Consider the following 25,706-nt stretch of genomic DNA (forward strand, 5'->3'; position numbering starts at 1 on the left):
TTTTCTATGTTGCAAGTGCTCTGCTCCCCCATGCCATCCTTCACATTCAACAGACATGCTAGACCTACAAATCTGAGCCTCCACCTCAAAATCAACAGGTTTTCTTGACTGGTCATCAATCTCCCAGGGACAGCTCATAAAGAGGCCAAAGATACCAGGTGGAGCACATCACAGAGAAGACTTAGGCTCAGAAGTGAAGTTACAGCTAGTAATCCCTGCTCTTCCCCTTATGACGGGGAACCGTTCAGGCTCATTTTTATAGAACAAAGCAAGCTGTGGACTCTGCATAAGCCTGTAAAACTTCAAAACAAACTCACAATGAAATAAACAAGATACCTCTAACCTGTAGACTTTTTCTGAACACCTGTTTCCTTTTGAAGCAACCAATTGGTCTGAGACTAACAACTTGACAGCATTAACAGCCGATATCTGAATCACAGTTTATGAACAAGCAGTAGCAGAATTTAATAGGAAGCTGTTTCACTTCATAATACAATTCACATTGTGAGGTATGACACTTTCCATTATGAAACTATAAAAATATATTCCTAGAGTCTGAATTAAATTCAATAATTTAAAGCCATGATGAAGAGAGTCAGGTGTTATCTAGGAAGACCTGTCCCAGTACTGCAAGCTTAGAGTTAAAAGATTGACTGGGGCAACTCAGAAGGGAGTGTGAGCTTTTCCTAGAGTTTCTTTTCTCTACACCCTTCTCCAAAGAGGCATCTTCAGGGTCTTTTGCACTTTCCCCTTCACCATGGTCCGAAGCTCTCTTTAAAGTGAATTTCTTGTTTTTCTTCATTGAGTAAAATTCCCGCATCAAGTCTTCTACCTCCCACTGCTCTTCCTTACGCTTTCTACAGCAGTGCAGTGCAGCAGGGTCTATAGGATGAGCTTCAGTGTTGAAGATGTATCCTCCAGCATTCAAGACGCATTCCCCGTATGGTGTAATCACCACATCAAAGACCGATCCATCATTGTGAATGAAGTTGTCTGGGTCAAACAGCAGGTACAAGTATTTCACTGTTTCAGCCAAAAAGAAGGATTCCATGCGATTATCCAGTCTGTGATCTCTCAAGTCTTTGATCTACAGGAGAAGAAATACAGTGGGTTACTGTTGTATCAAAATCAGTAGGTTATGAACTTAGTGGGAAAAGTAAAACCAGCTTGCAATTCATTTCAGTTTAACAGGACAGTGAGGCACCAATTCACCCTGCATTTTAAACACTTGTATGCAAATACATCAACAAGGTTCCAGATGTTTGGAATTAGCACAGTCCTATAATAAGGAGCAGGAAACTAACTATCAGAGAAAGGTACTTCCTATCTGGGCAAGGAGGTTAAAAGTGAGAAACCTCCCATCATTTCCCCCACTAAAAAAAAAATAAGATAAAATCATAAGGCTTTTACCTACTTTTCAAATCACAAGGCCTAATTACCAATGTTTATAAGGAGTTTCTTGTAAAATAGAGCGTGACAGTATGTTTGAAATCTTTTATTAAATGATTCTGGAGAAATCACTCATTGCATTTCTCCTGTGTTTGGCTGGATTTTCAAGGCATAGTGGGAAAGCATAATCACACAACTGGCAGATACAAAGCCTATATATGAGCCTTCCTGCTGAGGTGAAACACCTATTAGCTACCAAGGTACAGGAGGCAGGAGAAGCTTGTGATGCTCTCCCATGTTCTGGGCTCTGGTGCAACAGCCCATGACAGAATTTGGCCCACTGTTCAGGCTGTAAGGAAAGTTACTACCAGAAACATAACCTGCAGTCACCAGATCAGCTTCACAGAGAAACACAAGGGGTTTGTCTGAAAAAAGTCATGTTTCAACAAAAGTGATTAATTGGCTAAATGGCAAAAGATCATTCATGAGAACACTTTCTAAAAGATGTTTTTTAGCAGCCATTTAGCCAACCGAGCTGTTGATTTAGCACTTACAGTTGCAAATCCACAGTCCACCTTGCTGATCTTCTCTATTGACTCCACTGCATCTCTTCCCAGTTCTAAGAGCGTGGGATCTCTTGTAGCACGGTACAGATACATTGCACTCTCAATCAGCTCTGCAAAAAAACCCCAAACATTTGCAAGCATAAAGATTACCAAACCATGGACACAGGCAAGATGAGATACTCCTTGAATAAATTTTAAAGTAGGATGATCAGATAAACAGCCTAACTTGCTTTGTATTTCCTCTGGCTCAAAAGTGCAGATACTTTTACTAAGGATGTGCTACAAAAACTCACTAGCCAGATTGCATCAGCTCAGGTAAGAGTGAATAATGCACCCATCCTACCTTCAGGGAGGAGAGCAAGAGAGAAAAAGCAAGAAAAAAAACCACACCCCAATTGTCAAAGGAAGAAAATAAAGATGCTTCTAGAAAGGATTACAAACAAGAAATTCAACACCCAAACCCCAGGTTTTAAATACTGTAATCCCCTGAAACATGGGTACCTAAAACACTACAAAACCAAACACTATGGAAATAACTCTATATAGACAACATATGCACTGTGCTGTGTTTACTCAGTAAAGAAACAGGTCTTTTTGGATGATATAATAAATTTTAAAGTTAATTCTCTTTTTTTTTTTTTTTGGTCAGAGTTGTGAAAAAAAAAAAAAAAAAAAGACAGCTCATTTCATTGCAGTACCACAGACAACACATAACCCCTCTTTTATGTTGAGCTTTACTAGTGCAACTAGAATCAGTTTATTTCAGGAACTCAGCAGAGCTAGAATGGTCTATTCATACTCACTTTCAATTCCTAAACCTAAAGGACACAAGCAGTCACATCAACATTTCACATGACTTAAAAACATCCCATGTCAGACAGTCTAAGCCTTAAACATGTCAAATCCTACACTGTGCACCCAATTCATTAACAGGCCACCTTTATATAGTAACACTATGGGTTGCTTCCTTTAAAAGGTAGCCCTGCTTTTGTGAATGGAAGAAGGCAAAACACATAGCTTTGACTGTAGAAATCACTGGTAAAACGCATGCAGGAATTAATTCAAAGCAAAACTGGGGATGATTTTTGGAAGGCAGGTGTTGCTGACGTGATCTTACCACCAGAGCAAAAGCAGGAGTCCATGTTCCTTTCTATTTCACTTCTGCTTACCCGGCCTGAGTGGATATCCTTCTCTCTTGTCCACTGTATAGCCCTGGGGAATGTTGTACAACTCAGGCAGCCCACCAAACTGCTTCCAGACAGTGTAATAGTTGAGGAAGGTTCGCATGGCATTATCTACATCCCCAATTAGGCTCTGAGAGAGAGGAAACAATTACCATAGCAACATCTGGCTGGAGAAGAAACTACACAGGAATTGATGCAATAACACTACTCTAGTCAAAGTAAGAGATTGTGACAGAAATGGGTTGTTCAAGCAGGTCCGAGTGGTGTAACTAATACTTGGGCATGATGCCTTAAGAATAGGTAAGACTAAAGAGGAGACAGATGCTGTTCTTCCGTTGGATCACATTACACACACCTGAAATAACTAAAAATCAAAACTTCACGTTAACAGAAAGTTGCATTTCTTCAGTCAGTTTCTTTTAGTCAATCACAGCATCCAGTCTATTTTAGTGGGGATAAAGACCCAGACCAAATGTAAAGGACTGATGAGAAAGCAACCTCTCAATGGGACAGTATTCACACAAATAAAAGCATTTATGAGGTTGAAGGAAAAAGAGGTGTAATTTTCTTTTTCCTTACATTCCCATCTGGATACATTCCCATCTGGATGTTGAGACCACCATCAGTAGAGTGTGCTACAACAAAACTGCCCTCCCATCACGCTCAATGGGAGACTTCTTTTAATAGACCATAGATAAAGTCAACATCTGCTTTTCTACAGGCTGAAACTACTGTAGATTTCACCAGAGATCGCAATAAACTTTTAAACCAGCACAGAGAGTTATATTCCTAACTTTTATATCAAAGACCAACCTAAGACAGATGAACAAAATCACCATATGCTACTGGTATGACAGCTCTTACCTGTAGGCCTGGCCAGTAGGCCTCCAGGGACTGAAAAACAGGCATGGACACTGTTCCTTTGTACATCTGAACCCAGAGATACCAGTCATCAAACTTTGTGTAATTTTTGATAGCTTTGTTATATTCTATAAAGAAACATAGATGGTAGGTAATCCAACAAAAAAAATCTTTTTTTAAGAATGAGAGAAGCCCCTTTTTCACTTCAGCCATGTCAAATGAATGACTTATCAGGATGCTCGCTTTGGTAACTCTTTGTTATCACAGACTGTTTGAAAGTATTACAACAAAGGCTTCAGGAACAGTCTTGAATGTACCCGATTACATTCTTCATCATCTCCTTCCATAGTCCTACATGCCAAGTTTTTACAGGTGCAGTCAAGAAGGCATTCCTGGGCCCCTTCACACAGAAAAAAAACCTGCTCACCTAGAAACATGGACATCAGCTCCTTGTCCTGCAGGAGAATGGCTCCTTTAACAAGGTATTCAAAGTAGGAGTCCACTCCTGCCCCAATGCCAGCATCTTGGGCCACCCACTTGGCAGTTATCACATCAATGTGGTTACCAACCTGGAAGAAGCGAGGGAGGAAGAGAGAGGGAGTTGAAGTGGAAATAAAGTTTATCTACTGAACAAGAATTAAAAAAAAATCCTCACACCACCACCACCACACAAGAAACCCTTGACCTTTTTTCAGACCATCCATTTCACAGATTCCCATTGGCCATTCCAACTAGCATTTTCTCCGTTACAAGACACTTTTATCAGTATTAGAGAAGTACAAACGGCAAAAAACATAACTCTGGGATTTTATGCTTCCAATATAAAAGATTTGCACTGGTGAAAACAAAGCACCATTATGCTACTGTAAAAATGCACGATTTCAACATGATGTGTCTGGTCCTAATTCCAATCTGACAAGAGATTAGAGAAGGATGAGAAGGTACAGATACAGAGATGGAGGCCACAATGTCAAAGGCATGAAAGCTGGCATGCTACTATTTAAACAGATCCTTCAAACCTCAAACTTGTCAGCCTAGAAACAGACCGAGCTGATGGGAGAATCAACTAAACAATCCTGACTTGCTTAGCAAAGATGAAAACCACCAGGCTATTCAGTTTCTTTCCTGAAGAAGGATTAGGGTATAAACCAAATATAAACAGATTCCAAAGTAAACAAAACAAAATTTTTCTCATACAGCATATGAACAAATCCGTTCCCCTTCACATAGGCAACACTAGGATTCAAATGGGTTCAAAAAGCAGCAGTAGAAATTAACTGAAGAAATATCGACCAGGAGAAACCGAACACAGAGATAACACTTCTAGCTCTGTATACTCCTGAAACACCGAATCTGTAGAGACTGGTAGTATCTTGGTACACTCGCCACACTCTTATTCTCTTCCGTAGGCCATTGTCCCACCAGGCATAACACAGACTTTATTTAATCTGTTACAGCTGCTGTTACAAAAACTGCCATACCCAGTAGGAAGCATTTGTCTCCCAACCACATCTGTTATGGAACAGAACAATGGCGTAATGTTGGGTTACGCCACTAAAGCAGAGATGTGGATGCTGCAGGTGCTCAGGAACAATGTCAAACACGCGACTTCAGCCCAGTTATTAGCACTGTGGCTATTTATCTAGTTCTCTCTCCTCTCTGTTTATGTTTTTTTTCACTTAGAATTGCATCCACAAAACTATATAAAAAGGAGGCCAGCAAATTCAAAGTCCATTCTTCACTCACCAGCCCAATATCTGAGCGATTTTTCCACAGTGCCTTCAAAGCCTTCCTGGCAACATCCTCAAACACAGGGTCACCAGTAAGGTGGCTTAAAGTAGCAAATTCCACTATGAATGTACCAATTCCAGCAGTACAGGTAACAGGAGTCTCCCCAGGGTTTACTCCATGCAGCAAGTTCACTGTTCCATATGGCATCCCAGTTGGGGTCTGAAAAGCTGAAACACAGTGGGTTTGGTTCATGTGAGTGTTCACTGTTACATGTGCCTCACATTCCACTGCACACAGGCAAGAAGCAGGACTGGAGCAATTCCAGTAACTGCAAAGAACATAACGAGAAGTAGAGCGTGATTTTGGGAGGGGCAGAGAGGGTACCTCAAGCTACACACAGTCCTGGGAAGGTACTGCAGATCTCTTCCACTTTGCCCACAGCAGCAGGCTGCATGCCTACTTTGTTTTAACAGCACAAGCAGCATAGTAAAAATGGAACTAACCACACTGGACAGCAAAGGGCAAATGCTGAACCTGTGATTACTCAGGGGTAGCCCAGGGTGCACAGCACATAAGAGAACAGTGCCATGGTACTGGGCACACATCCCCGCAGCAGGGGAAGATAAGGCTGAACTTTCTTGTTTTTACAAGCTGCTGTTTCAGACCCTTTGTTATTTATATTAAATAATTTTCCCTCAACAAGCAACAAACTGAGTTGTTAAACGCACACAACAATTGGCATGCATGTATACAGCTGGCATCACGCACTTTACAACGTTTTCCACACATGCTAAACTTGCTTTGAGCTCAGGGAATGGAGGACTCTTACGAGTTTACACATCAAGCAGTGCTGTCTTCAAACACACCAGTCACCTCGTGAATTACAGCACAGTAACACAAAACCAGACAAGTTCTCACCTGGCAGGAGTTTGCGAGCTGCTTCCTCTGCCATCCTCAGGAGAGGTCCAGAGCAGGGCCAGCCCACTTCTACTTCAACACCAGCCTTCTTCGATAGCAAGTGAGCAGAGAGGAGACCACCCACCACTGGAAGGTGCCCAATAAGAATCCCATTAAAGAACGTGGCAGGGGAACGAAATCTTGGTATTGGTTATATTTACAATGATGCAGAGGCAATGTTTATGGGGAAGAAAACTGAGGTGATTCATCCTTAATGGCCTAATTCAATACACCACAAAAGAAGAGTGATTTGTTTCTTCTTGCCTGTTTGCAGTGGGTGGCCGATATCTTTCTTGCCTTATTTTAGAAGCATCAGATCCTACTTGCCCTACTACACCTGCACTGCCCTGCAGACAATCAGAGAGCTAACAGCACAATGAACACGAACTCTATGAGAGGAATTCTGTCATTTCTTCTAGACAGCTTAAAACTACGTTTGTGTGAAGTAATACAGTGTACCTCGTTAAATTCCTTGGTGAAAAAACGTCTAGGTCCGAGCCAAGAGTTTCAGTGCAAATGACAGAAGCAGGGAGCTATTAGCCCTTTACACAGCCTTGTCTACTGTCACATAACAAGCACAAACACAGAGAAATGACACCACTGCAAAAATTGGCTCAGCAGTATTTGACAGGAGAAACAAAAAAGCATAACTAACGGTTTTGTTCCCTGGCAGTGTCTTTTACTTGGATGGCACTAAGGCAGTTAGACACTCAATCGGGTACAAGATTCCCAAGGCCTTTGTGATTTTCAAAGAACAAAAAAGGCAAGTTTCACTTCATGACACTAAAGCCAAAGAATTAATCACTATTCCAAAACAGTATGTAAAAAAAGACAGTACGTAATTTGTACTTTTCCAGTGGAAAAGATGTTTACTCCAAATCTCACAACATGGCAACAGAATATTGGAACTGCCACGTATATTTCTGTTTGCATTGGGGCGTGAAGCAAAAAGGCAATGTGCAAAGACAAAAAGGAAGTGAAACTTATTTGGGATTTTTCTTTTTGTTTACGTGTCCTGTTACACTGCATTACGAATTCACTCTGTTCACTAACTCATGTTACCTCTGTGTACAGTTCAGAGACTTGTACAGTGGATATTCAGCATAAACACCATAGAAAGAACCCACCTCACCTCGAATGTTAGTTTCAAAGACAGATGCATTGACATCAATGTCAAAATCCACCCCCTCCTGCAGCACATTGACCACTCGCTGAAACTCAGACACATTTCCCAAGATCTGCACGGAGAGCAGGACAACAAAGAAGGCTCAGAGGTCATGGGAAAATAAAGGTGCAATTCAGTGTTAAGGGCTAATTCTAGTTTTGTTTCACTACTTTGTGAAATCACTAATTACAAATAGAACTAAAAAAAAAGCAGCTGACAGTTCTGCTTCATTTCAAAACGTTTGCCAGTGTCAGAAGGTACCAGGGCTGGGAGCTCTGGCACCTGCCTCCCAGGGCTGGAGCCAAGGCAAACGCAAAAGCTCCGTGGTCGATTACTGACTGACTTTCCATCGCTACCGCGTAACGGGCGGGTGCGAGGGCGGCTGCCGGCGGCCCCGAGCGGGCGGAGGGCCGGGCCGCGGGCACGGGCAGGGCCGAGCCGGGGGCGGGCGGCCGCTCGCACTCACCAGCAGCGTGTCCAGGGCGTCGATCAGCGTCAGGGAGAAGCTGCGGAGGAGAGAAGCGAGGTGAGGGGCGCCCCGCAGCGAGGCCCCCGGGCCCGACGCCCCGTCCCTACCTGCCCCAGGTGTCCTGCCCGTCACAGGTCAGCGGCCGCAGCTCGTCGTAGGGGAAGGCGCTCTCCAGGTAGTGCTCGTAGGCATGGTAGAACATGGCGCGCACCCGCTCCCTGAGGCACAAGCACAGGCCCGGTCCGGCTGGGTCCCCACGTCACGACTCAGCCCCACCGCCCGGCCCCACACTCACCGGTAGGAAGCGACGTCCAGCTCCCGGGCGGCCGCGCCGGTGCCTGCCGGCGGTGCCGGGAGCCGCAGCGCCCACAGACACAGCCAGCAGCCGAGCGAGCGCAGCATGGCTGCCGCCCGCCCCGCCCCGCCCCGCCGCCAGCCAATGGGAGCGGCAGCGGCGGCTGACGTACGTGCCCCGCGCCGGAAGTGCCTCGTGCTGGGCGCCTGTGTCCGGGGCGCTCGGGGCCGTGGGGGGCTCAGCCGAGTGGCGGGCTGCGGGCTGCGGGCGTCCTCCCGCTGCTTGGCCCTGTGAGGCGCTTGTTGAGGAACTTACCGCTAGGGCTGGCGATAGAACCGCAGTTACCCCACACACCGAAGAGTGAGGTGCCTGCGTTACTTCACCAGGGGCTGTAACTCCCTGTCGCAGGGATGGGGGGGTGCTCAGGGGCAGAAATGAGCCTCCTAGGCAGGTCAGAAGGCCCTGGGGGAGCTGGCAGCACTAGAGGTGTAGCTGTCAGACCTGAAAATAAATAAAACAAATACCGAGATCTGTATAGTATCAGTGTGTTAGAAGGTGCTTGTCCCGTGTGGGTAGAGGAGCTGGTTCCTGGCACTGCTGTGAAATACCTGTCTGGAAGTGAGGTTGGAAAAAGGCTCAGAATATCTGTGAAACAACCGGGAGACTCCTGGCCTGTGAGCCTTCCTCCTGCCAAACTGTCCCGGTGCTCTTTCTCCCTCTAATTCAAATCCAGCTGTCAGGGAGTTTTGTGTGATGTATCAAGACCTAGAGGAGTCGGCAGCTGAGCTGGTGTGCGGAGCCTGTGGTGGTGTTGCCCTCCTGCACGAGGAGCAGGCTTCACATCTTGGCACATTCCCCCACGCCAGAGCAGGGCTGGCTCGGGGGCAGCTGGGATCACAGCAGCCCGCTTCCCTGCAAAAGGAACGAGTCCCCTGGGGCTACCGGTGCTGTGGCTCCTGTCAGGGGAGATTTCCGAGCCTCTGCTCCCAGGGTGATTACACAGATTTTGGTGTCCTGCTCTTGAACCGGCAGGTTGCATTTCAACATTGGAGCGATTGGCAGGGTGCTTTGTACACCTGCATCTTTACACTTTGAGCCACAGTAAATCCTTCTCTTTCTCCCCCATGTGTGCCCACGGGTGAGGAGGAATGAGATGGATCCTGGCATGGAGAGCAGAAACACGAAGTGATAAACCAGTCCTTTGCCTGGCAAAGGTGCAGCACATAGAAATCAAGACTAAACTAGCTTGCTCGCAGGAGAGGAAGGGGCACAAATAATTCAACCCGTTGTCATCTTGGGCTGGCATTTAGCAGCAGGGAGGGCTGGCTGTTGATGTTCTTTAATAAAACAAACCCACTTTACCCCAAGACTCCTCGCCTGGGGCTGTCCCACTAGGTGTCAGTGCACACTTGTGTACCAGCGCGGCTGCCCACAGCTCTGCTCTGTGGCAGCAACAAAAAGCCACTGAGTAATTTCGGCATATTGTTCATTTGCTGCAGCTGTAATTTAGGTTTCTGGGGCCATTTATCATAAAGCTGTCTGCTTTCTTATTCCATGGCTCAAGGCTGCTCGCATGCATCTGGCTGTATTCCTGGGAGAATCAGACTATTGGAGCTGATTTCACTAAAAGCTGTCACAGTACATTACTGGAGTGCATTTTATTAAAGTTCATTTTCCAGACTTAAATTTAACAGTGTTCTAGACCACTGTCATTTACCATATACTGGAACAGTAATTTCTCTATCAAAGTCAGTTACTGAATTCTAAAAGTTGACTGAAGTATTTTTGAAACAGATACAGTATGTGAGTTGAAAGAAAATCAGGACAAGACAGAAGCAGAGCTGTACAGTGTCTCTCCACTGGCAGCAGAAGGAGAGCCTGGAAGGTGGGAGCGCGCTGCCACCACGGCTGTGGAGCAGCTAGACTCCATGGAGGCAACATCATGGGCACTAGTTGCACTAACTGAAGGGTGGTAATTAGTTGCTGCACCCCACTAAGTGTTTGTAGAATCTTCTCATAAAAAAATAATGTAGCTAACAACTAACGATGTTGAGCTGTCCATCGCAAAAGGACTTCTGTCTCTCAGCCTGCAAGGATGTTGAGTAGCAAAGACCAAACTAAGGGATGAACAGGGGATGGTGTGCATAGGACTGAATTGCTGCTCCAGGGACTGACAGGCGAGAGAGGCAGCTGGGAAAGGCAGTTCGATCAAAACTGAGCTGGCTGTGAAAAAGCCACTTTTGGTACAGTGCTCACCACCCTCCTCAGGATTTCTTAGAGCCCTTTAGGCAGCTGGGCACCCAGGGGCAGATCTGGGAGGCAGACGAGGCTGTCTCCTCCCAGGAACTTGCTGCTCTGCCTCCTGATGTAGCCGCGGGTTTATTGCAAGCCCTGCTGAAGCAAGGTGACTTTCTTGTTGCCACTGCCAGCACCACCGCAGAGGGGCTGAGAAAGCTGGCTGTCCAGGGCCGGGCAGGAGCAGTTCCCGTTGCCAGATGGGCATCAGACAGTGCGGGCTGCTGGTGCTGCACGGCCTCGGCGTGTAGGATAAACAGCAGCTTCCAGGTGGTGGTGTGGCAATCGCCTGCGCCTTTATTGATAAATACAAATACAGCTTGTGAGATGAAAATTATTTGGGGGAAAGGGTGGTTTTCAGTGTGGCTGTGGTATATATTAGAAGAATATTAATGTGGTGTGCACATACTATCATACAAATAACATAGGCTTTGATGCAATAAATCAAAGAAGATGTGGGGAGTGGTGCTTCCACAGAGCACGTTACTAAAATATTTAGGCCGCATCAGAGATAAGTGCTTCTTCAGATGCCTCACTTCAGCATGTCAGGCTTTCAGTCTTTATGAAAAGGCCACTGGCAAAGTAATATGAAGTTTCATTTGGATGTGGGAGAGGCTGTAATTACAGGGGCATTTAACACTTCGGTTTATGACATCTTTAGGCTGAGGACTTTGTTTACTGCTTGCTATTACCATAAGTGGTGCTGTTGCCCAGTTTGCAATTTTGATGCCCATTAAGATGGAAACTGTATGTAAATCAGGATTATCCATTAATATTTATAATTCATGGTGGAATGTGGGAGTTTGTCTGTTATGAGAAGAACCGTAAACAGGACTATTATGAACACTGAAAACTGTTGCTACGGTGGTTCTCTTGAAATAATTTTCCTTTGCAGCCTAACATCAATTCTTAATTTTAGTAGCACGCATAGCAGGATGGAAACGATGATTGATTTTTCTCCAAGTGCTGTGGGTTGCTTCACTTGAGATTTCACTATAAAAGACTAGACATTTCCAATTGCTTTTTATAAGTTCAGAATTGATTTTATTTGTTTAGCACCTGACTAACATAATAAAAGAGAAAAGAAACACAGCCAAAAGACACAGAAAACTGATGGGCTTCCTGATTTCTGGCTTTCCTTTTGGTGCCGTGATTTTAAGCCACACTGCAATTTAAAAAAAGAAAGAGCTGGACTCCCAGCTGCCTGGGTGTGACTGGCGAGGTGTCCCAGTGCTGCACAGCCCTGCTGTCCCAGGCAGGGAGTATGAGAAGAGGCAGCATTCAGCAAGCAGAAACAACAGATGTGGCATCATGCCACTGCGCAGCTTCCCTGGCTTCAGCTGGTTCTCTTTAAACTTCTTGATTTTTCTTTCACTAACTTAACTAACATAGCTGCAGAAACTGTAGGTACCCAGCGACCAGGGAATAAATGCAGCAAGGGGTTCGGTTTCAAACAGGTCTCTTCCAAACAGGGTCCTGTAGAAGCTGTTTGCACTGTGTTCACAAAGAATTGTGTCTTTATATAGAATTTGAGTATTTCCTGCAAGTCTGGCTTGCTGTTGGGATTTTGACAAATGAGAAAGCAAAAATAAAACCAAGTTAGCATCAACATGTCTTGGTTTTTATTATGGGGATTTACGGCACCCATTGCATTACATTGATGGAGTCCAGAGCTGCCATGCTTGTGTGGATGAGGTTTCATTTTCTTTATCCAAGCTAGGATTTTCCCATAGGGATTGTGGCTTTGATATTTTTTTACAGGGAATATTTAGAGGTGTTGAGATAATTGGTATCTCTAGAATACAGGCAGGCAGACAGGAGTCAGGCAGCGTTTCCCTTTTACATAAATTCATATGTCCCCAACGGCCAAAAGACAAGTATGCGGCCTCTGGGTGCAGGCAGGGGAGAGGTGTGGGTCTGTCTGCTGCAGCCCCTTACGCCATGAGGCTCGGGGGTGTCTGAAGAGGCACTGCCTTCTGCATCTTTCGTTTTTCTTGGTGGGCTTGCAAAGATTCAAAAAAAAAAAAAAATAAAAAATGGGACTAGAAGGGTTATTCAGCCTTAGGCATGGTGGGAAAAAGGTGGGAAATTTGATTATCAGCTCCATCACAGCCAGGATTTTGGCCTCAAAGTTCAAAAAAATTGTGTGTTGGGGAGAATCCTCCACCTTTCACATTCGCATGGCAAATGGGGTGAGAAGGGCTGAGTTTACAGCTGGAGAGCAGCAGTGAGAAAACCCTCCTGTGGCTCTCTGGAAACACAGAGAGATGAGAGATGGCAGAGACATTTTATTCTCTAGTTTATGACGGTGTACAATAAATTCACTGAAACTTGTCACTGAACAAAGATCTGTTAGGTAAAGGTCAGAACAGAGGCGAGTTTGTTTTTCAAAGCAGGAGACAAGGACTGTGTGCAGGAGTGCGTACCCCTGCGTGGGTGACCACTGCCAAAGGGGCTGCGGGAGCAGGGGCACACACGTTTGGAGCTGCTGTGGGGACTTCCCTGCTATTTGGGAAAACGAGATTTTGTCTGGAGGTTTTGTGGGGGGACAGAGGAGGAAGGGGGACACGACCAGCAGCCACACCGGGACAGCCCAGGCTCAGGCTGGGGCTTGCACAGGAGTCTGAGTGGCAGAGGCTCCCGGCTGACACCTTTCTGCGGTGTGGCATGAACCGCACCGAGATGCACCAGAACAGATCTGGAGAAGTCACTTCTCTCCAGCATTCATCTCCCTTTTGCCTTTTTATTTTTGCTTTCAACCTAGGTTTATTGATGGTACACAAAGTACGTCATCTATCTGACATATATGAAGGCAGGCAGGTGCAACCTCAATGGCTACCTTCTGTCCCTAGACATATTTTTTGACAGGCTCCTCCCTGGTAGTGTTGTTTCAACCTGCTTGGAGTAATAATTTGGCAAACCCTGAAAGATATTGCTGTCTGAAAACTACTTTGATATTTGGTAATTGCTGATTTTGTGACACAGAAATTACCATGAAAATGGCACAATCGATCTCTGTAAACAGTCATCAGCAGAGACAACCCCTGCGGTGCTTGGGAAGGGGATGGTCTGCGGTGGGAAGCCAGAGCAGAAGGAAGCCCCGTTCCTGCTGGGGTCTGTAGGGTTTAGTCACTGGTTTCAGTGACGCCTTCTGTGGGGAAGCCAGCTCAGTGGGGCTGGCTCACAGGAGCTCTGCACAGGAGCCAGAGCCACCTGAAGAGCTCCAGTGCCTGGTCCTGGCAGAATCTGTGTGAGACCCAGGGGCTGGCCACAGCTCACTCCTCCCTGCAAGGGGAGTGATGATTTGGGCAACTAAATACAGCCGAATGCAGCTCAGGCTCAGGGATTGCAATGTGTTTATAAGCGAGCCGAGATTCTTGGAGACCCACAGATCCGAGGAATGGGTCTTTAAGGAGGAAAGAAATGCCGTGCCCAAAACTTGCTGGAAGGTCCCCGGTAGGGGAAGGCTGTGGCTGCCTGCTCTCCCAGGCTTGGTGTGGGACAGCGCTGTGCCGTGCCAGCCAGAGGGTGCTGCCATACACCCCCAGGGACTAAAGGAGAGCCCCAGGGGGGCGGGGGTGGACTGGGGGTGGCAGCGAGCTGGCAAGGAGTAGCATCCCACATCCCAGCACGCTGCAGCGTCTGGGTGCTGCATCCACATCCTCAGGCCGTCACCTGAAGGACTTTCCTAAGGGCTCAGCTGTGCAGCTCCCAGCAGGACAATAGGCATATTTTGATGTCCCCTTGTGCTGCCTGACAAAGCTGTGGGCAAGGACAGGTTTGAATGGGGAGGACCAGCCCAGAACGCAGCAGCCTGGACAGATGCCAGCCAGAAAGCGAGGTACTGGCAAAGGTATTTGCGTAGAAACCTCTCTGGCAAACTTTTGGTGGTTTGTGGAGAACTGAAAGAATAAAAACTTTGCTTTAAAAACAAACTTTCAGTTTCCAGTTGTTAGTTTGGGATTATTGATAAAAATCAAGCATGTTTTCACTGGCAGTGACTTTGCAGAGCAGGGTTTGGTGGCTAACCACCTGCTCCCCCTGCGGTCAACCAGAACCCTTTCAAAGGTAGTTTTGTACCCCTGAGACCCTGGTCTGTGTCCCCAGAGAGCTCCTGCCTGTCTGGACAGTGCTGTGAGACACAGCCCTGCCACCATGGCAGCATCACAGATGTTTATCCATGTCTGGCAAGGAAGGGATGCCGTGCCTTTCTGCCTGCTGCTGCTCTGGACCTCTTAGGTGATGGGGTTGTCCCACCAGGTCCCCAGTAACCCACCTCTCCGGGTTCCCAAAGCTTCATGTCTTCTTTCATTCCTCAGCTTCTCGTCTGTTCTGCTGCTCCTTTCTGTCAAGAGAGGGCATCGAGTTTCTCACTGGAGTTCCTATAGCAGCACTTGGGAGAACACCTTGCTGTCCAAACTGGACTCAGACAACGGCCCCATCGCTCCCTGTGTCCCTCTGCTGCCAGCCCCCCAGGGTAGCTCCTGGGACCATGGGAGCCCCTGGGAGAGCTGCTGCTTTTGCTGGGCCCTTGTGATGCTCTTGGTCTCTTCTTCTCTCAGGGAAAAAACTTCTGCTGCTGGCTGTAGGCAGGCAAATGACCACAGCGCTGCAGAGAGGTCAGGCAGCTGACATAGCTGCCAAGATGGAAAGTATTTTTGGAGAAATCTGTGTGCCTTTTTTTTAAAACATTTATATGAGTGGTCAGATAGCATCTGTGCCAGGAGAGCACTGTTTTCATGGCAGTTCTGCTGCTGAGTCCCCAGATGTCAATGGGCTGGAGGGCACCTTCATTTCTTATTTGATGATGATACATATTTCTCCTCTATTCATATATTTTAGAGCCTGCTAGAGAGCTTCAAAGGCAAGTGCTGGCTCTGCTTTCATGTCAGACAAAATGCATGTATCGAGGCACTCTTCACTGCTCCAGCTGTGAAGCTCCTTTGAGGCAGTGAGGTGACACAGTGGCAATGGACAGGCTTCCAGGTGTGAAGATGAGGGGCTGGCAGTGCAGACCTCCCTGCAACGACCTTCCAGCTCTGCCAAAACAGAAGCAGGTTCCCGTTGATGTCAGGATGGCAGGAGGTGTCCTGTGCTCCAGAGGGTGATGTCCACTCAGAGTGATTGAACAGAGGACAGAACCACCACCTCCCTCTGAGCTTCTTGTTCTCGGCGAACCCAACCATTTTGTTTACTGGTGTACAAAGAAGAAACCAGCAGTGGTAAAGGGCACACCCCAGCCATTCGGCTGTCATGGCACGGTTATCTGCAGCTCAGAGTGCATAGAGGATGCCAGGGTCATTGGGTGCCCAGGACCTTCCCTTGCACTCTTCCTGCAGCATTTTGAGGGTGCAATGCATTTATAACTTACCAGTTGTTGCCTTCATGAGTCCCCATTTTGGGCTGTGTCACATCTGCTTTTCAGCATCAAACATGAGTGCTGTGGTTTGTGCATCTCAAGTTTTCAGTTGTGATTTCTCAAATATGGGATGAGTACCAACAAGCAAATAATGACAAGGTACCACCCTACCACAAAAACACCCTGCAGTTTTGGGACCATGCTTGATAGGATTCTGCCAACAGATCTGAGCTGAATTTTGCTCATTATGAGACTGAGTTGTTTGGGCTTGTTTCCTGTCTTTTCCCCTTTCTTGTCTTTTTTGTGCTGTAACAAAACTCTGTGAAGCTTAACATTAGAAATGGGTTAGGACTTCACTGAACCATGCTTGGATGTTTTAAGGAGAACATCTTGTATCGTTCACTCAAAAAATGTAGTGAACCAAGTGAAATGTAGTTAAAATTCAGATGACTAAACTTATCCAGATTTTAATCTAACAAGTCTTTGCGGGTAATACCTTATACCAACACACACTTTCTGAATTTGTATACATGTATACAGGTGAAAGAGCTGTTTTCATAGCTGGAAGGGGAAAATATGACCTTTATGAAATTCTGAAAATTTCCCCTGGTCTCTGAAAACAGAAAACAATCCAATGAAGAACAGTCTGAGAGATTTCTTTTGCAGATTAAGGAGGGGTCTTTTAACCTACAGTCACGGGAAGCTCAAACTGTCTTCTGCAAGAGTTCTCAATGTTCCCTACAGCACATGATAAATGATCCCTGTATTAGGCTTGAGGTCTCAGCAGGACCCTGCCATCAAGATATGGGCTGCAAAATTATGAGGTTTTAAAACTTGTGAGCTCCACCTGTTTGCCTTCTTGTTGCAGAGCCTTAGAGGGTCAAAGACATTTTCAAACTTCCTCTTGCTACCCTCATTAGAAACATTTTTTCTACTGACAGCTGAGATTTTTAACTGAACTGCATGGCTTCAGGCTAAGATTTTAGGAAACAAAGAAAATCTCTTGGGGTCCACTGGTGCTTGGCCAAACTAGTGGAAATTCAGGGTACATCATATCCTTCTCCACGCACTGCCGTGTGCAGCACTTGGTCTTCTCAACATTTTGGACAAATTTGCTTGTGGTGGGGCTGACACCCAAGCATCATTGATGTGAGTGCTTGTGCTACCTGCACTGCCTGCCTGCCAGCTGTGACTTTCTGGGGCAGATGTGGGGCAGCGTTGCAGGCAGGGAGTGCCAGCCAAGTGGTGCAGCAGCCCAGCCTGGGGTCTTGCCATGTCCCATGGGGCTGGCCACACCAAGGGGACTGGAGTCATGACTTTTTGGGGGCTGCTGGTGTCACCTGAACTGCCTGGCTTGCCCCGGGAGCTCCCCGTGGCTGTCTAGCTGTGCCACCACCAGAGCTGCCATGGATTCCATGACAGTGAACTGGCCAGCTCATCTCATAACTGCTGTCATTGCAGTGTGGCATTGGGAAGCGAAGCGGTGCAGCGATAGAGATCAGAGGTGCTTGTGCTCCATGCCGCGCACCGCAGGAGGTGGGTGAGGAGTGGTTACTCCGCTCTGCAGCACTGGTTGCGATTACAAACACGTTCCCGCTATGGGCTGCGGTGGAAACGTGCCTTTCTGACATTTCTCATGAGAAGTGAGACTTACCCCTTCCAGCCCTCGGCACAGCCAGTAGCCAGGCTGGCTCTTGCCTTTGCACTTGTGTTGTCTCCTGCCTCCTTCCAGACCCACCTGGGAGCAGATGCTCCTGGTATGGTCTTTCCCCACATCCCCTGGGAGACTCGCTCCTGACTAACCCACACTGTGGTGAGTCTCCCACTGTCTCCATCCACAGCTCTCTGTTGGAATAACTGGAGGGGGTAAATGCTCGTTTACTGGAGCAGCCAGCATAAACTTGGTCATCAGCCTCCTTACGGAGAGCCCCTAAGCACTGGTGATTTTGTTTCATCTCTAATTTTAACCAGCTGTTCTTCCCAGACCAGAGAAGCCCTTTTTCAAGCCAAATTTCAGAAAATCTAGCACAGTGCAGGGAAAAAATCCAGTTTTGACAAATCTGCACTTTCCAAAATAGAACAATGTTGCCAAATACTCCAAAATAGAGTAATTAGGACATTTTTATTTGGCTCCACCTGGCCTGGTCTTACTAAAATAGAAAGCCCTGATTTTGCATGTTTCCCCCATTGGAGCGTGGCTGCTGTCAGGCTTCTCCAACCTCAGTTTGCTGCTGTGGCCAGCTGTGCCACCAACCGTCTCTGGAGGATGGCATGGCAGGGGCTGATGCCATGACCTGCTGCAGAGCTGAGCTTCATTTTTGACTGTACAATCAACTGGACTTGTTTTCCTGCCTAAATGGGGTGTATGAGCAAGTAGAATTAGCTAGTGAGGTACATCTAGTTGGTGGGGCTGTGGGAAACACTACCATCAGAAGAGGAGAGAAGGAGTTAGGGAAGAAGAAAGGGGTGCTTAGTCTGCAGCGAAGCACTTCTTTGTTCACGTGGACTTGAGCTGAAATGTGTCCATAAGCCCTTCATAGCTGCAGAAACCTGCCCTTGGGGCTCATGTACAAGCTTTGCTATGGCATGTGAGAGCTCTGGTCCTGGGAGGACAGGGGTGTTTGGGTACCATTGACCTGTTAGCACCTGGAGGCACACCTGGAAGGGCTGGTCAGAGCCCCTCGCTGTTTCCATGAGCAAAAGGCGAGTTGGGTTGCTTGGGCATGCCGAGGCATCTGCCCTGCTCTGTCCCCCATGCCGACACGCGGGCTGGGGCAGGAGGCTCTGTGGCCCATGGTAGGCGGAGGGCAGGGCAAGGGTCCCCTCGGCCACAGACACTGCCGGCCCATGAACAAACCTTATGCTTGTACTGTGCCCCTCAGTAGACACGGGGCGTGATGGGATGGCTGCCAAGGGGCAGGGATGTTCATTCTGCCACGCTGGTACCAAAGGGTGGGATTTCCCATGGGTTTCCATGGGTTTCCATTGGTAACCACAACCAGATCGCTGTGCCATCATTGAAAGAGGTGTTTGATAGGTATAAGAAAGGTTTTGGAGCACTTTCCTCAGACTTGCAATACCAGGGAGAGCTCCCTGGCTCCTGCCTGTGTTTTTCAGCAGCCTTCCCATCCTCACCTCAGGGGCAGGGAGAGATGTGGAGCCAGCGCAGGATGCGGGGATGCTGTACCTGCATGGCTCCTGGCAAAAGCTGGCTGGGCTGCTGGTGCAGGAAGGACCATGTGGTGCTTCTGCCTTAGTGATGTGGGGACTGCTGACCAGCCCAGCCAGAGTCCACCAATGAACCCCCCATTGCTCACTAGAGGAGAAGCCATGGGAAAGGGTCAAAGACAAAGGCCCTGAAGCTTGTGAGAAGCTGGGGCTGGAGCTGGGCAACTGAGAAATTGCTTGCCTAAGGGAGCTCTGGTTGGGGTAGGAGCAGTGCCAGCGTTGTCTGGTGAGACCCACAGCTTCCCTGGCAGAGGTCTGTGAAGTTTCCAGCCCTTCTAATAAATCACATGGCCATGATTATAAAGACAAAGGAAATAATTACATCATTGCATTTTCTTCTTAAGAAACTCATCTCGTTGCACCCCAGTGCCTGTGAGTAGAGCAGTGAGGAGTTTGCAAGTCCAGGGTGTGGGAGGGAATTCAAACTGCCGGAGCATGGGCTGTCTGCAGCCCTTGCAAGTGCAAGAGCCAGGGGGGGCTCGGGTCCTGCAGGCTGGACAATGTCATTCAGAAGTCACCATAGGGCAAAACCCTGTGAGCCAAATCCTGCCTGGTGCTAAGGCAGATCTTCGTTATGTGGCTAATCCCAAATCACCCTCCAGTCAGCCATCTGCCTATGAAGACCTGTTGAGCACCCGAAGGCAGCAGGTTTTGACTATGAACACCATTACTAAGCCTTTAGTGGGACAGCAGTTTCGGAGAGCTGATCTACACCCAGGCACTGTATAAGCAATGGATTTATTTAGTACGTGTCTATCTCAGCTCACCGTTAGAAGTTAAAATCGTTTCTTACTGATGGGAAACAAAACACGGCTTTGAAAAAAATATATCCTGGTGATGGGCTTTGTTTTGCATTTCTTTGTGACAAAGGTGATTAAACTGCTAAATCACAGCTGCTTTTCTCATAAAAAAAAAGACAAAGCATCTTTAGATCCCTACATCATTTCAAGAGTTGCAGAAAGCTCTAGGTAAATGGGAGTGATTTGATCTATCTTGGTTTTATCGCCGTATCTCCTACACCCACAGGCTCCCGAGCAGGGTGTATTTGCTGTCTCATGGCCTAATAGCTTCCTGTGTTACTCATAACTTAAACACCGAGAGGGAGATAAGGGATTGGGTTTGGTTTGTTTCCTTTAAGAAGAAATGAACATTAATAAATATCTCTTACCAGAAAGTGTCATAGTGAAAGTACGGAGCTTTCTCCTGTTCCACAGTTGGCTCTTTAATTTTCACCGTGGTTAAAGAGCAACATGAAAACTGAAAAATGATCCCAGTCACACTCAGCTGAGTTTTCAATAACTGCTGGATCAGATAGGGCTTTGCACCTATCGCGGGAGATGATCAGATAGGGGCAGCACACTGCTGCAGCCTTTGGTCGGCACAAATTATTCTCTGGTAATGTCCACTGGAAAGGTGAAAATCTGCTGTCGCAACACCCATGATCTCCAGAGTTTCAGAAAGCTCCTGAGCCCTTGGGCCCCGAGGCTGGTTGTAAGGAGCCCTGGTCCTGCTGTCAGCCACTTCTTGTGACACCTGTCACAACCATAGCTTCAGCTTGTCTTGCTCTGGAGAGAGCTGCTGATGAGCATCTCCTCCATCAGCCTTGTTTCAAGGAGAGATGTTGGTCCCCCTAAAGCATGGGCTGGCCATGGAGGTGGCCAAAGTATCTGCTGCATGGGAGGGTGCTGGGTGCTTGTGGCAGCTGCCAGTTCAGTCTAATCTGGCCATCAGATTTCATTTGTGGTTGTCTCCCAGGTGGGACTGAAGATGCCTCTGCTGTGAAGGGTGGCTGGAAAGGGCACCAAGAAGGGCTGCCCAGAAATTAAGCTGGGGGAAGCAGAAAGAGAGGGGACCACCAAGCTTGGGGTGGCAGGGAGCAGTGCAGGGGGTGGGAGAGAAACAGTGAGTCAGGACTGTCCCCAGGCCAGGGATATACATGACCCCCAGCAATGAAGCTGGGGGTTTGTGCCCTGGCTTCAGTCACACTTGGGCTGAGACTCTCTGCATCTGTTCCCCGCAGTGGAAAATGAGAGTCATTGCCAAAATCACCCCACAGAGCCTCAAAAGATGACATAAACCAAAGAGGCATCATGGGCTGTCCTGGATAAACCCCAAGAAATCCACTGCTGATAGGAAAAAAAAAAGTGATGGAGAGATGCCAGAGAGCATGGGCACCCTCGCTAGGTCCCCCAGTGGGGACAAGCGACGTCAGATCCAACCTGCAGCTCCGTGCTGAGCACTGCTGGTGGGGGTGACCTGATGTCTGGGTTTGCATGGCAAATGCTTTTGGGCAAACTGTGTTCTCCAGCACCCTGAGAACAGGAGAAGTGAATAGGCAGCATGCTGCTCTCCAGGCGTGGGAGTCAAGAGATCTCGGGGGAACGCCAGCTTCCTTTTAAAATATCTATAACACACAGCCAGGAGTGGGGAGTGGAGAGGAAAGTTTGAAAAATGGGTGAGTGAACAGGAAAGGGTCAGAAAGCAGAGAAAGGTCTATGCCTGAAACTGCTGGGAAGGAAAGATCTCATGAGTTTTAGGCCAATCTTCTGACACATGACTCTGGATTTTACAACACGTGGGGCTGGCAATACTGTGGATTATTTGTTACAAATGATTTACAAGGCCCTTCAGAGGGAAATAAATTTCACAGGACAGTGCCTCCGGGGAAAATAATATGTATTTGGATGGGTGATTCATCATTCTGCATTAAGCCCATAAGCTTGGCTGACATCGAAGTATACCTGATAATCTCTTATCTAAATAATTTCCCCTTGAAATCCTCCATCTGTGCAGCTTTGTGCTGTTGATGTGAGGATAAACTGTTGGGCCAGAACTTGGGCAGGGGAAACTGGTCTTGTAATGGCATGGTTGAGATAGAGAGCTGCTGAGTCCTCCCTAGAAGACCCCACACCATGTTTCGCTATGTGGAAGGCACCACTTGTGCCAGATAGCTCCAGGGAGGTGGTGGAGGGTAGGGCTTGAAGCCCTCAGAATTTTTTTTTGAATCTGAGTCCCTTTAAAGCTTCTGAGGATGACCCATGTGGTCATGCCCTGGCTTATGGTCAGTACCAGAGGAAGGCCAAGAGCTCTCTGCAGGGCCCTCATCTAGCTTGGCCAACAGGGAGTTTTGACTATGCTTCATGAGACAGTAATTACTATTGTCCTGGGACATTTAACCAGGTTTCTCCAAATCTTTTCTCTGCTACTGTCAGTCTGGATTGTCTTCATTAGCCATCTGGGGATGAGGTCGGACCCAAATTCTGGGCTTCCAAATCCTATTCTGCTGGTGATGCTGAAAACATAAAATAAACCCCAGCCCTCAGCAGTCTCCCTCAAACTCCTTTTTTTTTTTTTTTTTGCCTTCAACTCTGCATCCTTTTTTTTCTGCTGTTGCAGACACAGGTGTTTCTCTGTCCCAGGGCTCCAGGGGCTGGCTTTTTATGAGTGATGCTGGCCATAGGTCATCGTCACTGTGTGCTGTGCGTTAGGACAGGACAGCTTCGGCTGTGACGGGAGTAGAGCTTGGAAAAGCTGTCATGTGTCTGGACATGGGTCTTTCAGGGGTCCTACAGTGCCCTCTCATCACGTTTCTACAGCCATGCTGCAAACCAGGGGCACTAGTTGGGGAATGTGGAAGATGCATCTTTTCCTCTGGCTGGCCTGTAGACCACTGTGGTCTGTGCATGGCTGGCTGGGACCTGGTTTGGCAGGGTGATGTCATGCTTTTGCTACTGAATTCAAGAAATTAGTCACTAATTATAGCAGCCGCCCACAGTGTCCCCAGTAATGTAGTATCTGAGAAGGTCATGAACCCCATGAATCACCTATGAATCCACATGTAACTCCGGTAAAATAACAGGAAATATAGGCATAATGAGACGTCACCTCATCACTGATTATTCCGATAGTATGTACCATGCTTGTGCCTTTGCCATGGAAACAGGTTTGGATGGGACCCAAAAGGGTAGATGCTCTGCAGCTGCCTCTCTCTTGAATTTAGGCTTCAGGGCCGCCTCCTCGCCTGGTTTGCAGGGTTAGCTGGAGCCCCACACCAGCAACCCCACAGCTCACAGCGTGCTGGACCCCTGCTGGCCCTGAGCGGTGGGGAGGACATCTGCAGAGAACTTCCATCCAGCCCCAGTTACACTCCCACAGCCACGGTCAGCCCAGAGAGGAGGGAGCGCGCAGTCGGGCTCTGTGTCCTGGCGAATGCACCGAACCCCATCGCTCCGGCTCGCCACGGGGGGTGGGCAGGGACCCATCCACCCTGGGCAGGCTCCGGGACGGAGAGGTGGGGAGCAGCTTCCCGCAGTGCCGGCGGCTGGGTCCCCTTCCTAGCATGGCTCGCTGCTGCTGACACGGTTTTGGTGCCAGTGTAGCACGCGGCGGCAGGGCTGCCAGTAAGCAGCGTAGCTAGAGCCTCTCAGATGTGGTTATTTTGTTTTTCTCCCATCTTCTCCAGAGGAAAGCTGCAAGCAGAGCTTGCCACCAGTAGTTTGATGTGTCAGGAGAATGGGGCTCGCAGCTCAGGGTGCACATCCAACCATCTGCATGGCATGGTAGGCAGGAAGGGGTCTTCATCTTCCAGCCAGCGGCCGTCCCGCAGGTGGTAGGCACCAAAGCTGGGTCTGGCCCCATTTTGGGCAGGCTCCTCTGCCCATCCGCATCCATGATGCCTCTGTGCTACCTCGTGAGCCCCACCACCCTCACCTGTGAAGCTGCTTGGGTCCCTGGCTCCCCTCCATCCCTGCCAAGAGCCCCTCAAGAGCTTCTCCCCACCTCCTCCTCCTCATACTTCTGGCACCCCAAACCTGACTAACCTTACTTTTCCCTCTCCAGCTCCTTAAACCCCATCTCAGTTCTCCTCATCCTCCCTGCCCCTCACTCAACCTGCGTAGCTGCACGAGCATCTCTCCATTAGCATGAAATTCAGCAAACCCAGGGCGTTTTGTAAGGGCTGAAGGGATCTGTGAATTTGCTTTGAATATAGCAGCGTGTTTTGGCTAAAGGGAACAGGAGAACATTTTGAAAATGTCAAAATATTTTGTTTAGGCATTTTTTAAACAAAATGTTTCACTTGGTAGTTGACAAAAAAAAAAAAAAAAAAAAAAAAAAAGAAAAAAGAAAAAAGAAAAAAAATTGGTTCAAAATCTCCAAAGCAAAATCTTCCCACTTTTGTTTTGAGATGGCACCTGCCTGGGAGAATTCAAACTACAAAGGCACAGAAGCCGTTTTCAGTAGTAAATAATGTCCAGACACCCATGGGAGTTTCCTCAGTGGAAGTCAAAATGTTTCAAAGGGAGTCAAAACATTTTCTGATTTGATTTTTTGCCCTGTTTCATTTGCAGGAGGGGGAAGAATAATCTGTCCTTGCTGAGCTTGGATCAAGGACTCCTGTTCATTTTTATGTTGGCTGCAAAGTAGAAATATTTATGACAACACATGTGGCTTGCTAGGGAGCTCAAAGCTACTTCTTGCATTAGAGAAGGAATTAATGCTGGGGTCAGGTTCTCTGCAGTGACCTTCCCTCTCTCTGCCACTCTGCTTGGGCTTCTCAGCCCACAGGATGAAGGGGCCAGAGAAATTTTTTTCCTCCATGTCTTAAGTTTGCTTGAGCCTGTGCTCTGCCCTGGAGATCCTGTAGCTTTTTCTCCGGTAAGGCTGCAATTTCTTTGCATTTTTCAGAGCCTTTCTTATTCCCTAATGTGTCTGGCTGTCTGGCTCTTGTCCTCCTGTCCTTTCATCTCCACTGCTCTCCTTGAACACCACCACGTGAGGGAACCCCAGGGCCATGGTCCATCTCCCCCTGCCCAGTACTAGCTGCATTGATCCTCTTCCGAAAAGACTTCAGACAACACACATCCCATTTTTTGCCTGGCTTTCTAAGGCGACGATGTGCTGCAGTCATGCCAGCTGCCTATTTGTCTTTCTGCCATCTGTCTGTGAGTCCCCCACAAAGCTTTTAGATACGATGACTAATTTCAAGTAAACTTGCCCAAAGACTTGAAAGGTGGGAATTTCCTATGAGCCCAGTGACAACTGGGAGTGGGGCTGGGGGGATCTCAGGTGATCTCAGGATGTTTTGCCTGCTGGTGGCACATCTAAGACTTGGGTGGCTCTTCTGGTCCTGCTTACCGTGAGCTGTCAGATGAAATAAATTGAGTCAAAGACAAACAGCCTTCATTGAACAAACCGTTGAGGTTCAGT

General features: G+C 47.7%; 1 protein-coding gene across 1 annotated transcript; it reads right to left on the reverse strand.

Moving 5' to 3' along the window:
* Positions 1-440: 440 nt before the first annotated feature.
* On the reverse strand, positions 441-8,742 carry LOC121094717 (ER degradation-enhancing alpha-mannosidase-like protein 2). The gene is made up of 11 exons (XM_040608706.1): positions 8,618-8,742; positions 8,430-8,540; positions 8,320-8,359; positions 7,821-7,926; positions 6,650-6,775; positions 5,747-5,958; positions 4,428-4,569; positions 4,004-4,128; positions 3,125-3,269; positions 1,944-2,065; positions 441-1,087 (listed from the first exon to the last, which is right to left on the reverse strand). The coding sequence occupies exons 1-11, from the start codon at positions 8,722-8,724 to the stop codon at positions 596-598; spliced, it is 1,728 nt and encodes a 575-aa protein (XP_040464640.1). The 5' UTR covers positions 8,725-8,742; the 3' UTR covers positions 441-595.
* Between the last annotated feature and the right edge of the window lie 16,964 nt (positions 8,743-25,706).

The sequence above is a fragment of the Falco naumanni genome, chromosome 10, assembly GCF_017639655.2.
Source record: "Falco naumanni isolate bFalNau1 chromosome 10, bFalNau1.pat, whole genome shotgun sequence".
NCBI classification, from domain to species: domain Eukaryota; kingdom Metazoa; phylum Chordata; class Aves; order Falconiformes; family Falconidae; genus Falco; species Falco naumanni.

What these genes read in the sequence shown, in the direction of transcription:
- LOC121094717 (XM_040608706.1), bottom strand. Translation starts at nt 8,724, where the DNA reads ATGCTGCGCTCGCTCGGCTGCTGGCTGTGTCTGTGGGCGCTGCGGCTC. An exon ending in CTGGACGTCGCTTCCTACCG is followed by an intron (nt 8,541 to 8,617) that starts GTGAGTGTGGGG and finishes CTTGTGCCTCAG; the next exon opens with GGAGCGGGTGCGCGCCATGT. An exon ending in GGGCAGGACACCTGGGGCAG is followed by an intron (nt 8,360 to 8,429) that starts GTAGGGACGGGG and finishes TCTCCTCCGCAG; the next exon opens with CTTCTCCCTGACGCTGATCG.